This window comes from Furipterus horrens, unplaced genomic scaffold (genome assembly GCF_987537825.1).
Source record: "Furipterus horrens unplaced genomic scaffold, mFurHor1.1.pri manual_scaffold_6, whole genome shotgun sequence".
NCBI classification, from domain to species: Eukaryota; Metazoa; Chordata; class Mammalia; order Chiroptera; family Furipteridae; genus Furipterus; species Furipterus horrens.
In genome coordinates, this window is record NW_028327176.1 from 15,550,384 (window position 1) to 15,572,139 (window position 21,756).

The window sequence follows — 21,756 nt, forward strand, 5'->3', positions numbered from 1 at the left end:
CCACACTCCACTTAAAGCTGTCACATTCTGTTTTACAACTCGCAGGTCCCACTGTAGTAGAGGCCTTAAAGAGCCTTCACTGACAATTTTCTCCCTCTGCCACATAAAACCCACATACTGCTAGGTAGGAATGCCCTTTTTTGAGTTAGATCTTTGCTGATAACCCTACATAAAAACCTAGAACCAGCATAACTTGCTTAGAATTGTTACTACTAGAAATTATTTTCTTCTGACACACCTCTTCATAACTGCTCCTGCACAGTGTATTATAATCACCCAATAAACACTTTAAAATGAATGAATGAGAAGACAAAAGCTAGAAAAATATTTATTTGTGGAGAGAATATGCCCTCAAAAAATTTGGTAGAGGACAGTATATCTGAGGAATAGATGTAGCAAAAATCTACTTAGTAATTAAATCATGAAGACATACACCTATCAATACTCAGCAACACAAACTAACATGGATCTAAATGTCTTTGACTGAATGGCAATAAAAAGTCCTTAAACTTGAAAATGCAAAAGTAAAACCAATAGATCATATCTAAATTACTTGGAAACCCACGGGGCTGGTGGAGGGAGTACATGAATTCCTCTTAATAGGTTTCTAAATGAAAGCCTCTACTTTCAGAGGTGAATAAGTCAATTTAAATGATCATTTTTCTTCCTCAATCTGAAAGGATAATCCCACATCAAAAGTAGTTAATTTCCTGCAAGTTACAAGTAAATGATGTTCTGGTTTGAGTTTCCATATATTATATCATGAAAACTAGTACCTGTTTTAATCACGTCAGACCATAATAAAGGGAAGAATGCCGTGATCTTTCAAGAAATAATACTACTGTGACCCTTCTGGATGATGACACAGAGAAGTATCTTTGAGTCAGTAAAAGCCTTATACTTCAAAACCTAAATCATTCCCTCTGTAAATATAAAACAAGCTCCTCTTCCAACCACTTAATAGATGACCTCCTTCCACCATTCCAATATGTCATCACAAAGTAGGAATAGTCCTGACTGATGTGGCTCAGTGGATTGAGCACTGTTCTGTGAACCAAAGGGTCGCTGATTCAATTCCCAGTCAGGGTACATGCCTGGGTTGCAGGCCAGGTCCCCAGTTGGGGGCAACTACACATTTATGTTTCTCTCCCTCTCTTTCTTCCTCCCTTTCCCTCTCTCTAAAAAGAAATAAATAAAATATTAAAAAATAAAATAAAACAAAGAATAAACATCTAATGCATGGTATTATCCATTTCAGATAAGAAAACTAATACTCAGCAAGACTAAGTAACTTGTTCAAAGTCACCAACCTAGCAAGCAGAAGGGCCAGAATTCACATACAGAATTCTCTCAAAGCACACGATTGTCACCTTCCTCTCAAAGAAACAGAACTTTAATCAACAAAGAGAAAAGCATCAACATGAATTTTTTTAAGTAAACATCTTGTAAAATTTTGACAAAATGGCATGAATTTAAACTAGTGGTTGCTTTACAACTAGAAATAAATTAGACTACTGCCGGCTTGCTGCTGAAATTGGCCTGCCCAATGGCACTAGCCAAATGCTAAAGGGAACAAATCTGCTCCAGAATCCAAACTATACTTAAGATGCCAACAACCCCTTCCATTTCAGCAACTGTCATGACCTTAGAATGACACCTGAAGGAATGAATTTCTGTCTTTTGTTTCCAGAACAGCCAAAATACTACTTTTTGACAGTTCAAGGTTTCATGCAGTGTTAAAATCTGTTTCAACCGTGAGGTGCTGTGACTCCTCTGAGAGGGGAAAAAATACTCCAAAATCAGGGTTCACAGAATATATGATGGTCCTTCGGTGCAGTCCTTCTGAGCCAGGGGCTTGGCTGGGTGATCATCCTCCAGCAGCAGCTTTTACAAATCTCAGCACTGGAATACATTCCAGACAGGCAAAAATTTATGGTGGCCAGCCTCCCCTGAATGCTAGTTAGGCAATTTGTATTTCCTGATTTTAACATATTATAGAAGGAAAATGAAAAAACACAATTTTTACAGGTGTCTGCAGCCTCAAAACAAGGTCACATGAGGTCCTTTGATCAGCCTGCTGGGGAATACAAAGATGTCTAAAGCGCCGTCCAGTTTCTTGCAATTAAGATGGGATGACAAACACGGAAACATGTGCCCTGCTGACGTCATGGAACGGAAAAGGGTAGCGTCCAGCTGCGTCACATCAACGTCATAGAGCGCACGAGGGAAGTTACAGTGGAGGAGTAATTTCTCCAAAGGGCAGCATTTAAACAAAACAAGCCGGCTAAGACCCAAAGAATGACCACCCCACCCTCGGAGACATTTAAAAGGGGCACCCTCCCTTCTCCCAAATTTTTTGATCCCATGAAGCGGGAAGGAAGAAGTCAGGTTAATCCGGGACCGGGGGCGGGCTAGGTAAGGAGGAAGAGTAATTCCTGGCCTTGGCATCAGAACCAGCGTGAGGGGGATGAGCAGGGCATCTTTGGAACACGGGCCTTCTCCATAGGAGAGGGAGGCGGGCTCTGAGCATATTTAAACACGGTCCTCAGCACCACCTGTGCAACTCGGGATCCAACCTCCCCACACCAGCCCCGGTCTAGGTACCTGGAACTTAATCCGTTCAGTAACCGGCGACTACTTGGGGTACAGGTTACCCAGGCGCGCCCCCGACCGAGGCACCAACCTGCGCGCGCACTGCGGGCTGGTGCGTGCGCGCCCCCGGACGTCCGCCCCGCCCTGCCCCCTCGGCGGCCCAGCCGGCGGCGTGCGCGTTTCCGGCCGCCGCACGGAGCCGGGCTCTCGGAAAGGCGTCCCAGCAGTGCCTGAAAGTTCCTTCCTCCGCGCCTTCCTCGTGCGTGGAGAGCAGGCGTGGAGTCTGGAGCTAACCCACAGGCCTTGTAGGAGAGGCGGTGCAGGGAGACAATTCCCCGGAGAACTGGGGACAGTTGGTGGGCGGGGTTATTTGGGCATTCAGGTGGGCGACCTGCCTAGGCGTCTGGAAGGCCCGCGTAGTTAGGGAGCGTGGAGCGCGTCTCTGGTTACGGTGTCGGGCAAAGGGTAAAGGGCAGCCTGCAGATTGGAGGTAGCCAACTTTGAGTAATGGCCGTATCTGGGGAACCCGGGAGGCAGTGGCAGGAGGAGGCGGCAGCGGCGGTGGTGGTGGTGGGCTCCTGCATGACCGACCTGGTCAGGTTAGTCTGGGACCAGTATGCTGAGTCCAGCTTGGGTGGGGAGTGGACTGTGTGCCCTTCTTTCTGCCTCAGGACTGGGCTTTGGGGATGGAGTGTGTTCACCTAAGGGCTGAGCGACAGGTTTCCCCGGCCCGCAGTGTGCCTTGATGGGGTGAAGGAGGTAGGAAAAGTTTGTCAGATGAGGGAACATAAAGGCCAGGGTGGAGTGAATGCTCTAATGGTACTAGTAGCGCCTCCAAGACCTGCTTCTGTTTTCTTGACCAGGCTGCTGAGCCTGCCCCCTGACTAGCCGAGTGAGTTGGGACAAGTCATTTTTACCGCCAAGAATGTGATGTGCCTGCCTCACCAGGTTGTTGTGAGGACTAACTGAAATAAAGGCCCGGAACACTATCCGGATTGGGTATACTTGGTCTGAACGTGTAATAAAATGAGGGGAGCAGAGGGCAAAAAGGAGATCGGTCACCTTCACCGTATTGATTGTTGACATTCCTGCAGTATTTCATATTTACAACTTATGTACAGTATTATAGTAACCATAGGTTACCCATGGCAACCCAAGTGTGAGTTAAAATAAAAACCGGGAAACACAATACTTAAAGCCATTTTTAAAAGTGATCAAATAATGAAAGAAAATAGGCAAAATGGAAATAATTGAGTTAGGTTGGTGAGGTTAGCTGAAGAGAGCCTTTCAATTTGTTCTTGTTTTTTTAAGAAAGTGGATTTTCTGATTATAAAAGGAGTATTCGTTGTAAAAAAGAAAAAAATATTCATATTGCTTCAGTTTAATATTTTGGTAAATAGCTTTTCAGACATAATGCTATTTTTATATTATAAAAAAATGTTTTAATGATCAGGCCCTACTATAGTAAGACCTCATCTGTCCTGCAACCTTGCTTCTCCGAAGGATAGCAGAGAACCTAGAAATGAATACTACAAAGACTTGGGACAATCAAAATAAGTCACCACATCCCTGCACCAAACCACCTGTGTTTTATTTGGAAAGTAGTTTGAGCGTCTTCCCATAACCAGTTTAACAATACATAGCTTAAAATGTGTATAAGTTCATGTATCCGGGCTGAAATCAGAAAAGAGGAGAGTAGAAAGGGAAGAGACTGCTGGGGGCAGATACCCGATTGCCAGAGACCTGAAAGTGAATGGGAACGTGTAACCACAAGCAACAAAAGAATTTTAAATGTCCGTAGCCTTTGTTTTTCCACAAACATCTGAGCTACCTTGTCAGACACTGCCAAGACAGATGTGCTTTCTTTGGTGGCAGCATAACATTCAATCTAGTTGTGAAGAGGCGTACACATCTTTTTGTAGAGCGAGAGTCAGCAAACCTTTCTGTAAAAGGCCAGATAGTAAATATTTAGGGTCTAGGTCACATTTTTTTTTTTAACAACCCTTTCAAAATGCAAAAACTACTCCTATCCCCCAAGCCTTGCAAAAACAGCCTTCAGGCCACAGTTTGCTGCCTGCCCTCCAGAGCATCACTGGCTCGCAGCCCACTACAGTAATTGATGTTAGTAACATGACTCTTCAAGAAAAAGTAATATGGTACCCATTAAACTTTATATAAAAGTAGGGCATATGTTTCCTATTAGAAATAGTTTGATCAAATATATTGAAAGTTTGTTACCTAAGGAATAAACCTTCAATAACCTTTAGATATCTAAAATAATTCACTCCTTAGAAAACCCATGTAGCTATACTTTCACCACAGGTGATGTGGCAGAGGAGTACAGAAGCTAAACAATTTTCCCAAACAACCTCCCTAAACAAGAGTGTCAGGGTTAAAATTCAGAGCCACTTTCTTGTTAATCTAAGGCAGAGTTTTCTGTGAAGCTTGACCATCAGACATTAAAGATAATTATAGTACTTCCTAAAATCAGTACTCTTACCCTGACCCTTGTGGCTCATTTGGTTGGCTGTCATCCAGCAAAGCAGAAGGTCCCCGGTTCAATTCCTGGTCAGGGCACATGCTTGGGTTGTGGGTTCCATCATCCTGGTTGGTCCAGGTCGGGGCACGTGCGAGAGGCAATCAATTGATGTTTCTTACCCTCTCTTGCTGCCTCCCTTCCCCTTTCTCTAAAAATAAATAAAATCTTTACTTTTTAATTTTGGGGAGGGTGGGGTTTTAAGACCCATGTTAGCATCTGTCAGGGTTTTACTATCTCATGTCAGAGCTAGAGGAATTTAGAAATTATTTATCCCAGCCCTTCAGTTTATAGATCAGTAAACTGAGGTATACGTATTACCCTTCTAATGTCTCTTCTCTTGCTATCTTCTTTCCTTCATAAAAGGTTTCTATTCTTCACCTGCATCACTAGTTAAAATTTTATTCTCCTATAGACTCTCTCCCATGACTTTCCTACAAACTTCTCATGGTTTCTGACTACGTACTTTCTGCCTCTGAAGATCTTACACAAAATACCTGAGTATAGTATTTTAGTTAAAACCTTGCATCTGTGATGAACTTGAGTCCAGCTTTGCTAATTATGATACATAGCATAATTGTGTTAGTTTCCTATCGTTGCTGTAACAAATAATCACAAACTTAATGGCTTAAACAATACAAATTTAATACAGTCTTGGAGGTCAGAGGTCTGACACAGATCTCACTGGGCTAAAATCAAGGTGTCTGTAGGGCTGTATTCCTTTCTGAAGGCTCACGGGGGGAATCAGTTTTCTTGCCTTTTCCAATTTCTAGAGGCTGCACACATTCCTTGGCTCATGGCCTCTTCCTCCATCTTCAAAGCCAGTCAAGTCTTTCTCACACTCACACTTTTGCCTTTCTCTTCTATATAGTAAGAACCCTTGTGATTAGACTGGACCCAAACAGATAATCCAGGATAATCTGCTTATGTTAAGGCATCTTATTAACAACCTTAATTACCCTTTGCCATGTAACATAACATATGCAAATTCAAGGGATTAGGATGTAGACATTTTGGGTGCAGGGTGACCGGTGGGGAGGCATTATTCTGCCTATCACGGTGGTTAAACAAAGTCAAAAAAGTTTGTAATACTTAGAGGATCACTGAAGCCTATCAGGACATCATCTGCATTTTACAGATGAGGTAACTAAGAGAGGTTACACAACTCACCCCAAATCACACAGCCAATAGTGGCATAGTGAAAGCTGGACTCCGGGCTTCCCAATCTTTATCTTTCCATTATGTCATTCTACCTCTAACTCTGTCTAGTATTTATTGCCCGTTTCCTCTACAGTTCACTTGAGAGCTTATAGTCTGTATATTTATTAACCGTTTACTTTGTAAGCTATATAAGGAGTAACAACTAAGGATTTATAATTTTCAGGTCTAAAGATAATATCTTCATTACCATTCCTTATTTTATTTCTAAGTTTAACAGTAACAGGCCTGGAAGCCTATGCCTGTACTGTAGAGTCACTAGAAATAAAACTACTATAATAACTAAGCCCTCTTGGATGGTATCCAAGTCTAACTCACTTTATATATTACATTACTGTGTGCCAGACACTGCTAATTCGGTCAACGAGCAACTTTTTTTTAATTCATTTCTAATTTTAGTTCTTTATGAATAATAAGCTCTGTACTAATAATTTTTTTAAAGTCATTAGCTCACCTTAAATGGCAAATAGTGAACATTATTTAATACTTACCTGTATTTGTCATCAACCTCTTCCTTCTTTGTGAACACTTGTCTCTGAAGTTCCACACTGCTAAACTAAATCAAACCTGTCCTTGGGGAAAATTAAGTCAGTTCCTCCAAAGACAAATTACCATGAAAACCCAATGACAAATGAATTTTTTTTTGACATCAGGCTCACAGGCCTTGGTTAATCATGCTTTCACTAATAATCTTTATTTCTTATGACATTTATCACATTTTTTCAATTATTCATTCAACAGATATTTATTGATTCTATACTATGTGCTAGGCACTTTTCCTAGGTGCAAAGGATACAGCAAAAAGAAAACAGCCAACAATCCTTGCCTTGTGGAGCTTATTTACATCCTGGGGAAAGAGACAGTATCTGTAGAAGTAAGTTAAATACATAACCTGTTAGATAATGCAAAGGAGGAAAATAAAGCACAAAAGGGGGGTGGGAGTAGTCATTTTAGATCACTGGCCAGAGAAAGCCTCACTGAGAAGTTGATTTTGAGTAATGACATAAAAGAGGAAAGGAAGCAAGCCATGCAGATGCCTGGGGCTCCCCTTATGCAACGGCCTGAGCGGGTTCAGTGCCGCTGAAGAAGAGTATTGATGATTAGAGGATGTTGGGTCATAACGTGAATGGGATGAAAATCCATTGGCAAATTTGAGCAGAGGAGTGACATAATCTGACTTAAAGTTTAATATAATCCCCCTGGGAGCGACGTGTGAGAATGGACTGAAGGAAGGCAAGGGCAGAAGCAGGGAGACCAGTTCAGGGTGATCGCAGTAATCTAGGCAAGAAATGATGGTAGCTTGAAGGCAGTGCATTGTATTGATTGTATTTTGGGAGAAGAGCTGACAGGATTTGCTGAGGAGTACGAGATAGGTCAAGGATCACTCCAAGTTCTATGGCCTCTGCAGGCAGAAGGGCAAGTTACCTTTGCTGAGATACAGAAGCCTGTGAGCAGAGCAAGCTGGGTAGGTAGAGGGCACCACCAGGAGCTTAGGGTGGACATGTGAGATTTGAGGTGCCTATAAAGACATCCAGCCGAAGTCGTCGAGAGGACAGATATATGAGTTGGGGTTTAGAGGAGAGGTCCAACTGCAGATATAAATTTGAGTGGAATCATTGCATAGTTGGTATTTAAACCCATGAGGCAGGATGAGCTCACAGAGGCTCTGAGCTCTTGGGGCACTCCAACATTTAGAGGATACTTTTTTTTACATAATTTATCTCCTGTGTCCCAGCCTCTCTGTACCACTATCACTTGCTCTGAGACAAGTCTAATGGAAACCCATGTTTACATTTCCATGGCAATAGTCCGTGATGTCAGCTAAAACCCTATGTTATCCCTTTACATGCTCCAATTAAAAGTGATGGCTTGAGAGATAAGACTCGTGTTTGGCCAAGCATCCAAATTTAATCCTTGGCAAGTCAGGAAATGATTGCTCAGTTCTCAAAAGATTTTAATTGGATAGTGGAATAAGTGAATTTAGAAGCTTTTAGATCCAAAGTAGATGAAACATTGAACCTATGGTATTAAAAAAAAAAAAAAAAAAAAAAAAACAGCCAAAAGTTTATACTGCACCTAGAATGTGTTTGACATATTACAGTGACCTGTAACCTGCACTGCACCGGAAGCCTCTTGACTTTTCATATTTAGAACATAAGAATCTTTTGCACTCACAGTCTCAGGAAAACAAGAGCCAAAGGAATATTGATCCAAAAAGTATCATGCTTTCCCAATATTAGAGGAATATAATATCCTTTATTATTCTTTCTACCCCTTAAATCAGTCTTGAAAGTTGCTTATTGGTTACCAGTCAATATTTAAATTAGTATTTAGTTAAACATGTTTCTGTCAACTGAATTCACTGATATCCAAAGAAATCATTCATGGACAATTTGCTCATTTGGTCCCTTCAAAGAAAATATGTTAAAAAGTACATTACACAAGACGAAGAGCATGTACTGTGTGGTATGACTAAACAATCCCTTTCTAATCCACTCCTTTGCCAGCTCTTTGTGCCCTGTGTCTATATTCTTGGGAGAGTGAGGTAAGGAGGGCTGTGGGAAGAAAGTGGCTCCAGTATATTGATTACTTGTATATAATATTGAAATACTGGCCCTGCACTAAGTTCTAGGATACTGCAATTAGTAAAACATGGGCATCATTCCTAGGAACTTACAGGCCAAGGAAGAAGGCAGACAGAAAAATAGTTCACTGTAGTATGATGTCGTAAGTACCTACAGGTTCTGTGGGAACACAGGAAAAAGTTCCTGGATGAAATGCCTATTGAGTCAAGTCTTGAAAAATAAGCAGATGCTAGCCCAGCAAATAAGAGGAAGGGAGTCACAGATGTGTGTGCACACGAGGTGTGCTGGGGACAGCAGCCACTGGGTCTGTAGCATGTAAGATGTTGACGGAAGTCCTTATCAGCCGTGCTGCGGTGCTTGGGTTTATTCTGTAGGCCCTGGGGGCCAGCGACAAGCTCAGAGTGCAGGAGGGAGGTGGTCAAATGTCACATAGCTCACTCAGGGCCAAAGGCAGGTTTAAAAGAAGGCAATGTTTTGAAGGCACCAAAGGCATTCATTTTTCATTTTAATTTCATTTTTTTACGTTATATTTTCTTGTGTTTTTTCCATCACCATTTATTCCTCCCTATGCCCTGTTCTACCTCCACTGCCCCCACAATCACAACACTGTTGTCCTTGTCCATGAGTTCTTTCTTTTTCTTTTTTTCTTTTTTTTTTGTTCAATCCCTCTAAGGCCCCAACCCACCCACCCCCACCCCGGAGCTGTCAGCCTGCTCTCTATCTCATTCTTCTTGAAGACAGGGAGACCCGTTTGAAAGGTAAAGCAATAGTCTTCACAAGAGATGATGAAGGCCAGAACCAGGACAGTAGCAATGGGGATAAAGAAGAGGAAAAAGGTTACAGAAGTATTAACAGGATAAAATAGTTGAAAATATCTGTTAAGTACAGATGGGCATGAATCAAGCATTACTTTTCTGGTCCTTTATGAGCAAACAGTGGTGCTGACAGTTAGCTTTTCCAAATTGACAAGACATAGAAAGTAGAGTTCTTAGAAAGAATCTCATCTTATGGAACAGAAGTATTCTATGCTTTGTGATTTTTTTTTTTTTTTTTTTTTTTTTGGCAGGGCTGGGGGAAGGGACCACTATATTATAATTTAGTTTTCACCCCTTCTTAAATACCATTATTATGTCTTTGATCCATCAGATATTTAGAAGCATTTTTTAATCTCTTACATATGGAGCTTTTTAACTTATCTTTTTATTATTAGCTTCTAACTTAACCTATTAAGGTCAGAAAATATTTTCTAAACAGACTATTCTTTGAAATTTGAAGAGACTTAATGTATAGCCTAGTATCTAGCTGATTTTTGTAAAGACATAAAGGAGGAAAGGAAGCAAGCCATGCAGATACCTGGGTCTTCTCCATATGCAAAGGCCCTGAAGTGGGACCATGCTTCTTATGATCAGTGAACAACAAGGAGGTCAATGTATACATTAGAAAAATTATTATTTGATAATGTTAGTCATTGTGTTTTATATATGTTTGTTAGGCTACCCTGACTTTTTGTCTGATTGATCTGTTGATTACGTAAGGAATTGTGTTAAAATTACCAAACATGATGGTAAATTTGTCAATTTCTCAAAAGGGTGTGTGTGTGTGTGTGTGTATGTAAAATATACACACATGTATATATACTGTTTTTTAAAGATTTTATTTATTTATTTTTAGGCAGAGGGGAAGGGAGGGAGAAAGAGAGAGACATTGATCAGTTACGTCCCGTATGTCCTCTGACCAGGGACTGAATGAACCTACGACCTAGGCATGTGCCTTGACCAGGAATCAAAGTGGCAACCTTTTGCTTTGCAGGACGACACCCAGCCAACTGAGCCATATCAATCAGGGCTATGTGTACTATTTTATTAGTTGTATTAGAATTAGAACCTTTTGCTGCTCAATTTGATCCTTTGGTAAAGGTAGCAATCATCTTTATCTTTCTTCACTCTAAGCTTTTACTTTGGATGACATTGGTAAAGTTATCTGGATTTATTTTAGTTAATATTTGCCAGGTGTACCTTTCCCCATCTTTTTATTTTAGACTTTCTCTGTTCTTATGTTTTAGGTGTTTGTTTTATTAAGAGCACATAGCTGGATTTAGTCTTTTTGTTGGTTCTGTTTCTTTTTTATGACTGTAATTTTTTTGTTTTTTATCTGAAGAATGTAATCCATTCACACTTAATGTGAATTCTGATGTATCTGGATTCATTTCAAACATGTTATTTTACAATAAACTCTTTAGAATACTGTTTATCAAACCATTAAGGTTGTACAGCACAAGGAAGTCATGACGTTTTTGTGGACTACCATAGAATATTAAGTTTAAGTTAACTAGATTCATATTTCACACAAAATTACAGTTTCTCTTCTATTAAGTTGTAATTTACGCAGTAGTGAGCCCAAGGGTTTAAAAAGAAAAGTTAAATTGAGAACATTCTGTTCATCAACTTAATTTCTTCTCAACTCTAGGGAAAGAAGCATCTTATTTGGTCTTTCTATCTTAGCATCTTAGTTCAGCTTGCAAAACTCCAGTGTTCTTCAGGAGCATAGCTAGCAGAGATTACACAAGAAATTATAAAAACATGAAATATAGATAGGTCCAAGGGGCTTTAAGGACATTTGTGGATAATATATTACAATGGGTTTTGGAGTCAGACCAACCTTGGTTTGAATCCTGGCTGTGCCATCTTCTCCTCGGTAAACTTGGGTATGTTTTTTAATCTCATTCCCATTCTCCTTGTCTGTGAAATGGAAATAGAAGTAATAACTTTTTCATGGGGTTATTGTAAGGGTTAAGTGATTTCGTGGTCATAAAGTGCTTAGTGCAGTATTTATCTTATGATAAACACTCACGCAATGGTATCTGGTACAGTGGGTGTATTCTGTAGGTTACATATTTTAACAGATGTTTATTGGACACATAGTGTACCTAGGCACAGTCTTAGGCCACAGCAATACAGAAGTGAATGTAATACATGCTATGAGAGAAACATGCATAGATTGCTAGAAGGCAGATGCATATGGATAAGATCAGCACAGAAACAGGGAGAGAACTTCCCAGGCGGAGAGAATCAGCTATAAAAAGAGATTTGAAATATTACTAAGATTTGAAGAATGAGCACTAATCTATTATGACATTGCAGTGGAGGCCACCACTGTCTCCATTGTAACATCACTTAGTGCCACAGCCAAAAGAAGTAGAGGGATGGAATGAACTATATAGGTCCTTTTTAATAAAGAGTTGTTAATTTTTATGCTCAAATTAATAATGTTAAGCAAATATTTGTTATATATATACTGACTGTCCAACATTTTAGTCAAAACTAAGAAGGAAAAAATCCGAAATATAAAAAGAATTCATGCACCTCAATAGCAAAAAAAGCAAACAATCTGATTTTTAAATGGGCAGAAAATATGAACATTTTTCCAATGAAGATATACAGATGCCCAAAAGATGCTTCATATCCATAATTAGGGAAATGCCAATCAAGACCACAATGTGATATTACGCCACACCTGTCAGAATGATTATCAAAAAGACAAAAACTAGTAAGCATTGGTGAGGATGTGGAGAAGTGGGAATCCTTGTGCTCTGTTGGTGGGACTGGACATTGGTGCCGCCACTGTGGAAAACAGTATTGAGGTTCCTCAAAACTTTTTGAGTAGAACTACCATATGCTCCAGCAAGTTCTCTCTCTGGGTATTTGTCCGAAGAAAACAAAAACACTAACTGGAAAAGATACATTCACCCCTGTGTTCATCGCAGCATTGTTTACAATAACCAAGATAGGAAACAACCTAAATGTTCATCAATGGATAGATGGATGAACGGATGAATGGACAGAGGGACAAAGAAAATGTGATGCACGCACACATAATGGAATATTATTCAGCCATAAAAGAGGAGGAAATCTTGCCATTTGCAACAATATGGATGACCCTGAGGGCATTATGCTAAGTGAAATAAGTAAGACAGAGAACAGTTAGTTAGTGGTTGCCAGAGACAAGTGGTGGGAGGGTGGGCAAAACAGGTAAAAGGGGGTCAAAAGGTACTGTTTGATAACTTCCCGTTATAAAATAAATGTCATGGGGTTGTATTATACAGCAGGGTGACTACAGGTAATAATACTGTCTTGCATATTTGCAAGTTGCTAAGAAGGTAGATCTTAAAAGTTTTCATTAAAAATAAAATTACAAGAAAGCTGATTATCAAAGAAAGTAGCATAGTATGGTTTAAATTTAGAGTCTAGCGATGGAATCATAGGACCTGAATTAAAATTAGACTCAACCACCTACCAGCTAACGTACATTTTAATTAGCCATTGCTGTTTTGAATTACCATTTTCTCCCTAAAACAGAGTCTAAGGCCTACATTAACACATATTACAAATGTATTGTGAAGCTCAACTATAATAAGTCAGTGCTTGATAATTCATGATGTTGGGAATGCAAAAGAAGCATAAGCACCAAAACCCAAAAATAGTAGATAAATTAAAATTTGTAATAATTGGTTTTAGAATACATTTTTGTATGCTGATTTATCCTTCTAATTATATTTTGCTTAGGATAAAATTAATTCTATTTGTATTTCTTTAGCCTACACCAACAGATGGCAGGAGGAAGTAGCCTAGATAATGACAGCATGGTGACAGAAGTCATTTTGGAATTTTAAAATTACTAAAATAATTGCAAACTAGAAAATAAAATATTGATTTTGCAGTTATTTGTCATTTCATACATCACTTGTCTTCAGTGAATTAAAAGACTTTTCATCAGGAATTTTGATAAATGCTTTAGTCTCACCAATTCCTTATCTGCTCTATATTTCTGTATCCTGATTTTCCCACATACCTTATATGCCAATCCTCACTCCCTAAACCCCCAAATACACACACATATATTTCTCCTGCCCTCTCCTTTTGCAGCTTGTAGTTCTAAAATTAGCTCATTCTGTACCTCCCTGTGCAAGTTTCTATCCTTTCTCAGACTTTTCTCAGCTGGGTATAAGGACACACACACACACACACACACATATATATACATATACTTATTCAAGAAATTAGTTCACACTAGATGGTATTTTTGTTTTTAAGAATATCTTTAATATTTTAACATAAATGCCTCTTCTGGCACCTTCTATAGTCAGTCCTCTATCCCACTTATTAAGAAGGAAGAAAGATGTGGTCTCTTTTTGTCTCCATTAGTGACCATATTCCTGTTTAATAACTGGTTTGCTTTTCTCCTTTTTGCCCTGCCCTCACCTTATCATATGATTTATCATGTACATAGGTATATGTCATCCCAACTATAAATAAATGTCTTTTAAAGTGTAGAGCATTCATTAAAAAAATATTTACTTCTGACCACACTGGAGTAACTAGTACCAGAACTACCTCCCCACCATAAACAACTAGAAAATGGGACATATATGATATGCAGCAGCTATTTCAGATATTGAGCAGGTGTGTTATCCGGAAGAGAAAGGTAACGAATAAGATGATTCTTGGAGGCCCATTTTTGACCATGGCCCAGAGAGGAGGAACACAAGGAAATCAGGGCAATATCAGTGAGTTGAGAAAACTGAGTTTATAGCTTAGGGAGACTAAGGCAGCTGGAATTTATGGGAACGTGTACAGGAATGGAAGAAGCTAACCAGGGAAAGGTCCAGAAATCTGAATAGGAGTCCTCTTAAGTCTGCTACTAAGTACTAAATGGAAATAGTAGAGAAACTCCACAAAGCTGGACAACTACTGGGGAGTTCTGAGCTGAACATTTCTCAGAAATCATACAGGAATGGGAGGTGTTGAGTTTAACCAGCCAGAGACATTGAACCCCTGGAGCATTAGGTAGAGATCCCAGAAGATCCACAACTTAGTAGAAGGGTGAACTTGCCCTAAAGTAAAGGCTACTAACAAATCTCAAAAACAATCTTCAGAAGAATCATACAGATCCTCAAAGTACTTAACTTCCCAGAAGGAAAAAAACAAAGTTCAACCCTTCGGAAACAACAAATTAAGACATTCAACGATGTAACATTTGCAATAATCAGCATCCAATCAAAATTTATTAGTCATGCAAAGAATCAGAAAAATGTGATCCATAACCAAGGGGGAAAAGGTCAGTCAAAACTGACAGAAGTGACAGTGACAGTGGAATTAGCAGAAAGGATTTTGAAAGAGCCATTAAAAGTATGCTCAGTGATTTAAAGAAAAGCATGAATATACTGAAAAGTGGAAGATGTAAAAAGAACCACATTGAGGTTTAAGAAATGAAAAATACAATATCTGAAAGATTCACTTGATGCACTTATCAGTAGAGGAGACATTACGGAAGAAAGGACCACTGTACTTGAAGACAGGAACAGACGTTACCTAAAGTGAAGCATCGAGAAGAAATGGCCGTACAAAATACACAGTGGTCTGCCAGATGAGTAATTGGAGCCTAAAAAGCGAGAGAGTAGGAAAGACGCAAAGTTTGAAGAAATAATGGTTGAAATTTTTTTCAAATTTTATGAAAACTGTAACTGTCTAGATCTAAGAAGTTCAAGGAGCCTCAAGCAGGATAAGCATAAAGTAAACCACATCAAAGCACAAGGTAGTCAAGTTCCTGAAAACCAACCGTAAATAGAAACTCGTAAAACCATCCAGAGGAAAAGAACACACGTTACAGACAGGGGAACAAAGATTGGTCACAGACTTCTCGTCAGAAACAATGCAAGCCAGAAAAAATCTTTAAAGTGCTTGAAACATCAACTGTCAGCATAGAATTTTATGTCCTTCAAATATGAAGAGGAAATAAAGACAGAAAAACAATAGCTGAAAGGACTGATCACCAGAAACTTGCACTACAGCAAACATTGAAGAAGTTCTTTAGGTGGGACCACGAAGGTACCAGGTGGAAACCAGATCCACCCGAAGGAATGAAGTGCCCCAGAAATGGTAAATACGTGAGTAAATACAAAGACTTTTTTTCCTCATTTCTTAATTTCTTTAAAAGGCGACTGATGCCCTGGCGGGTGGCTCAGTTGGTTGGAGAGTCATCCCATACACCAAAAGGTCACAGGTTTGATCCCTGGTCAGGGCAACCAACTGATGTTTCTCTCTCTCTCTCTCTCTCTCTCTCTATATATATATATATATACACACACACACACATATATATATAATATGTAAAATATATATATATGTAAACATATATATACTCAGGTGAGGATTAAAATATTTTAAAAAGTGACAGTTTAAATAATAACACCATATTGTAAAGTTTATGTCATATAGAAGTAGAATGTATGACAGTAGCACAAAAGTTAGGAAGAGGAAATGGAAGAATATTGTTGTAAAATAAATTACATTTATAGGTAAAGTGGCATGTTTGAAAATAAACTGATAAATTAAGGCTGCTTATAATAAACCCTAGGTCAATCACTCCTACAAAAAATAGAAAAAAGTGGTAGAGTTAATAACACACCAAAGTGAAGATGAAATACAATTAATCCGAAAGCAACTAGGAAAAGAGGAAAGAAAGAAATGAGTATTGTAATGTTGGGTAGTGATGCTGCTATGAAGAAAACTGTTGGAGCACTCCATGAGTGTCCTCACATTTCGGCGTGCTCAGGACTTTCTGAGCAAAGATTGCTGGCGCCCAAATTAAAGAATGTTTGAAAGGCGAACCTAGGAAGGCACAGACCTCTGGAGAGATTTAGAGACTTCTCCTTTGGACACATTGATTTACATTCTAGAGATTGTAAACCTAGAGAGTTACCCCTCCGCTCCCCTGAGAGGATGTATTTATATTACACAACCAAGGTCAGAAGGTCCTCTTCTCCCCTTCCCCACTCCCTCCCACTTCCTCTCCACCTTCCCCAGCCCCACCCCAGAGGGAAGGAGGAGCAGCAGCTGTGTCAGCCATCCTATAAAAACTCCAAAAATTCATTATTTTGAGGTTTCTTTCATCTCGTCACCTGATCAGGATTGGGATATAGAGAACTAACTAATGCAACTCTGAGTAATTAAAAGGCTGTCTCTGATCCAGAAACCTAGTGTTTCTTGCCAGAACGCATGAATGAATACTTAACAGAAATTAAAATAGGAAGGGGTGTCTCCTGTACGGTGGGTGGGAAGTCCCAAAGAGGCAACACTTGAGCAGAGGTGTGGATGAAGTAGGCCACGGAAGACCGTGACATGGGAGGAGACCATGACGGACTCATCTTGCTGGCGCTCCCAGTGCCTAGCACAGTTATTCACACGAAAGCGAAATTTAGATGAGTAAGAGTCAAGGATGTGACACTCTGAAAGGCTGGCCACTTCTGGCTGGAGTATTGTTTTTTCTGTTCTATAAATTCAAGAGTAGCTACATCTTCAGACAAAATGACTCTAGCCACAGACTTGTTAGCCCAGAAAAGATCAGCTAGACATCACACTCAGTTAAGAACTGTTTCAAGCATAATTCATGTTTCATTTCCTTGAATGAATCTGCAAATATGTCTGCAAATTTAGGGTTAGGAAGCACAGAATGAAGTTTTCGTTGGGAGGCTAAGTTCTTTTACCTCTTTACAGAAGTAAAACAGATACTAACTTGGTGTGGAAATTACTCCCATCCTTGTAAATCTGACATACACAAATGCTGAGAAGCACAGATACGGGTGACGAGCACAGGCAGCAGGAATAATAAATGAGCGTAATGAATTTTAATTGGGTCAGAGCTAATAGTATGATCCTTATTTTAGTTGTGCAGTGTGTCAGAAGCTTGCAGCCAGGAGAAAGGATGGAAGGCAAAAGGCAGCATATTCCTTGCCTTTGGGCTGGAGCCAGTATTAGTGTGACCTTTTTGGTCGAAACCCTTCTCATCCCTATTTCACCAGGTCATTCCTTTCTTGACTGTGAATCATCTCTGAGAATCTGTAACAAGCACATCATTGTCAGGAAGTTAAAAGCAATGATAAGTTGTTCTGCTAACACCTGTCAGTGAAATAACTCAGAGCACAAAACCCAGGCATTTAAGGAGTTGACAAGTATTATTAAACCTGTTTTCCAAGAGAAGAAGCTGGTTCAAAGAGGGAAGAGCTGTCAAAGGTAATACAATCAGTAAATGGGTCCGGCCTCCTGCCCCTCGTGGCCCAGGAGACTGTGGGGCCATCTCTGAGCAGTTGTCGGTGCCGTTTCCTTCTGTCCAACCCTGACGTGTGCTGACCTTCCTAAAGCTATGAATACGTCTTAAATTCAAATATATTTCTTAGGGCTGGTTTTCTCCCTCATTCAGAAATTTACCCTACTTTAAATTTGTAAATGCTAACAACAGGGTATTTCTACCAATACTGCTTTCCTTTATTTTCCAGCTTTGAGCCCTTTCATTTGTCTGTCGTTAGCACCTTGCTAAACCTCATATTTGAATTGAGGCAAATCATAGTAATGCTTTCCTCCAGGAGATGGTGCTTCATGCAGGTCCTTGAACTGGACCTTAATTCCATGATTTCATTAAAGGAAAAAGATAGCAAAGCTGAATTTAAAGTAAATGAGAATTTATAATTGGGAAATGCTTCCGCCAGTTTGTAACTAATTTTCTCGTTGCTTTCCATTCCATTTTCCACTCTCCATTTACTTTTATAAAAAAATACATAAGGAATAAGCTGTCTTAATGTGGGTCCAACAGAAAGCAGAGTGTAAGACAAAGACTTAAGTGTACATACTCTGTTCAAGACTCTGATCCAGGGACCAAGAGCAAGGGACAGAGAAAGTGAAGCAGAGGCATGGAAAGCACCCATAAGAAGATGCTTGACATGTTCAAGTTGGCCACCCATACAGGCAACTGGTTGTTCAGTCCTGCAGGACAGCCTGAAGAACCGTAACAAAGAAACAGAAACCCAGAAGTGGAAAGAGAGGGCCATTGCGCAAGGTACTGTTAGCTTGCACCTGCAAGAAGCCAGCTGGAGCCCCAGAAGAACTGGTGACTGGAAAAAGAGTCAGGGAGGACAGATGACTCTGAAGTAGTAACAAGTAGTCTCCCATAACACACAACTCTGTTCTTGTTGCTTATACTTATGTGCATAAGTATATGAAATAAAACATGAACTTGCTATGCATTTACATATAATCTGAGAACATATACATATGAGGTCTGTCCAGAAAAAGTCCAGCCATTGTTAACGTAAGGAGAACAGTTTGCACAACATTGATGTAACCTGACAGCCAAGGAGAGTGGACTGGAATGCACATGCATGAACAATGACGACTTTACTGTATTAGTCAGTGGGGGCAGTAGACACTGTTGAATGAGCGTGTGCACTGTGTGGCCATCGCATTCAAAATGGCTGAGTGAGTAGAGCAACAAACCTGCATCAAATTTTGCATTAAAGCCTGAACATTCCTCCACAGAAACTATTCAGATGATTCAGGCCACAGCTGTGGGCAACTGGTGATTGGCAGCTTCATCATGACAACATGCCTGCTCATGCATCCTGTCTCATGCAGTTTTTTGGTGAAACATCAAATCACCCAGGTCACTCAGCCCCTCTACAGCCCAGATTTGGTGCCCTGGGAATTCTGCCTTTTCCAAAAACTAAAATCACATTTGAAAGGGAAGAGATTTCAGACTGTCGATGAGATTCAGGGACATATGATGGGACAGCTGATGATGATTGGGAGAACTGTGTGAGGTCCCAAGGTGCCTACTTTGAAGGGGACTGAGCATCATTGTCCTATGTACAATGTTTCTTGTATCTTATATCTTCTTCAATAAATGTCTCTATTTTTCATATTACATGGCTGGATACCTTCTGGACAGACCTCGTACATCTTTTCCTTCAAAAAACATGAATCAGAACATTGATTTCCTCATTCTGTGTTTGTTTTTTTAACTCATGTATTACCCACATTGTGGTTAGGTTTCACCCATTGTCAGCAAGTTGATTTTGCCCTATAGAAGGTACATTGGAAAACACTTACTTGACATTTGTTGAATTAATGCATTGATGAAGGAATGATAGTATGAGCTCTAATTGGAGTTCTTGCTTATAGACAAGGAATGCTGCTAACATTGGGAATGCAGTGGGCACAGTCTGGTAAAACTTAGAATTGTCATTGCCAGACAACTGAACGATCATCCCTGCCAGTCTCCTCCTCCTTCCCATTCATCAACACCTCCAGAGCCTCAACTCAGAAGAATGGAGACTACACAAAGCAGACATGGAAAAGAGATGTAGGAGAGGAAAATAATTTTCCCTCTACCCTTCTAAGTTCTTTGACCGAGACCCCTGTAATACAAGGCAGATTAACAAGTGAAAAGCAAACAAAAGTCTGTTAACATGTATCCCTCAGGAATACATGGGAGAAACCCGGGAAAAAAATGAGTTAACTTCCCAAGGTGACTTCAAAATCAGGATTAAATTCTGTTTTAATAGGCAAAGGGGAGGTGGAGGCAGGCCTGTTAGGGGAGAGTAAATGACTTAGGAGAGGTGAATGGGGCCTTGGAAGAGATGGCAGATCTGATGGTTGTGACCAAGTTTGTCTGGGTGTGGTGTCAACTTCTGGTCTCTCTCTTCTGACAAGAGTCAATGTTCCCTGGTTGATGCAACCCCCAGGGAAGGGATTGGCAACAACTGAGTTTCTTTCGGAGGATTTGCCTTTAGGCAGCTAAGGTTAGTACTACAGAGAAAGCTTTGGCCTGCATTTGCTGTTTCTCAAGTGCCTAGAGCTCAAAATCATCAATATGCCAAAGCGGCATATTTCAGGGTGATGTGTCCTGATCTCCTGCAATCATATTTTGGGGTGGAGGACACTTAAAAAGATTTGTTCAGTCAGCAAATGTTAACCCCATGTTAAGTGGCAGGCACCGTAGGTAAAATGGGGAACACGACAGACTTGGTCCCTATCCGCATGCAGGGAAAGTCTACAATTGAGGGAAGAAAGAGAGAAGAGTAGGGCAAAGATGCAGAAGGAAAAGAAAAGGAAATAAAATTCCAAAGGACTGAGGGATTTCAGTGATGGCTAAATCTGTACAGTGCTTGTGTTAATACACGTTGTTTAAATCCCAGCCATCTGCTCCCACGTCAAACATACGTGCTGTATCCGATTTTACTCACCCCCCACATACATATACATCCCAGTGATAATATGGTGATATATTTTTTATGATTCCCTGCAGTTGATAATAAAAATACGCTTGGTTCAAACTAGTGAATGGTGACCCAGATCTAAGTATATGAGAAATACAGTGGAAGTCATAAGTTTCTTTAGTGACAGTCTTACTAATTAAATTATTTGGCATGTTTTTAGCCCCATTGGATATTTTTTTTCTTTTTAAAGTTGTTATGAATGTTGTTTGTTGCAGCATCAATAAGCCAAGAATTCACATAGTTACTCAATCACACAGATTACTCATCATTGCCTGTTCATAACAGAATCCTAAAATGTTTAAGATTTCTGATGCAAATCAAAATCTCATCATCACTTGTCATTGCTAAATTAAATGACAGGATAATAACATTACATTAAAACCATTTTTCTCTTGATTGAGTACCTTTTTCAGAAGTGAACCTTGTAGATGTATATTTTTTTCCATCAGTACTATAAATGCATTTAGAATCTAAGGTAAAAATAGAATTGAAAAGGGGAGGAGTGGAGTGGGATGTTTTCAAATTATTGATGAACCTCTTGAATCTCAAGTAACCATATTTGACTGCAGTGCTAGGGAATGGAGTAGTTTCGCTCAATTTATTGTGACTTAGAACTACATAAAGGAGGTTCACAGGTCAAACTTGGTCTTTACTGATACAATCATATGTCCTTGCCAACAGTCATATGGCATCCCACTGTGAACAGGTTGTTAGTGACC

The 21,756-nt window shown here is 39.8% G+C and overlaps 2 protein-coding genes across 5 annotated transcripts in view; one reads left to right on the plus strand and one right to left on the minus strand.

Moving 5' to 3' along the window:
• The window catches only part of BABAM2 (BRISC and BRCA1 A complex member 2), a 340,273-nt gene extending 337,558 nt beyond the window's left edge, over window positions 1-2,715 (minus strand). Inside the window, exon 1 of one of the 2 annotated variants that reach the window (XM_090280995.1) lies at window positions 2,605-2,715. The gene's annotated coding sequence lies outside the window, so the exon portion shown is untranslated. The remainder of the gene's footprint in view (window positions 1-2,604) is intronic. The other variant, XM_090280994.1, reaches the window with a different exon arrangement.
• Window positions 2,716-3,009: 294 nt separating this feature from the next.
• RBKS (ribokinase) overlaps window positions 3,010-21,756 on the plus strand; it is a 75,120-nt gene continuing 56,373 nt past the window's right edge. For 2 of the 3 annotated variants that reach the window (XM_090280186.1, XM_090280187.1), the window contains exon 1: window positions 3,092-3,191. In XM_090280186.1, coding sequence (XP_090136312.1) covers window positions 3,100-3,191 — 92 coding nt within the window. In that variant the 5' untranslated portion in view covers window positions 3,092-3,099. The other variant, XM_090280188.1, reaches the window with a different exon arrangement.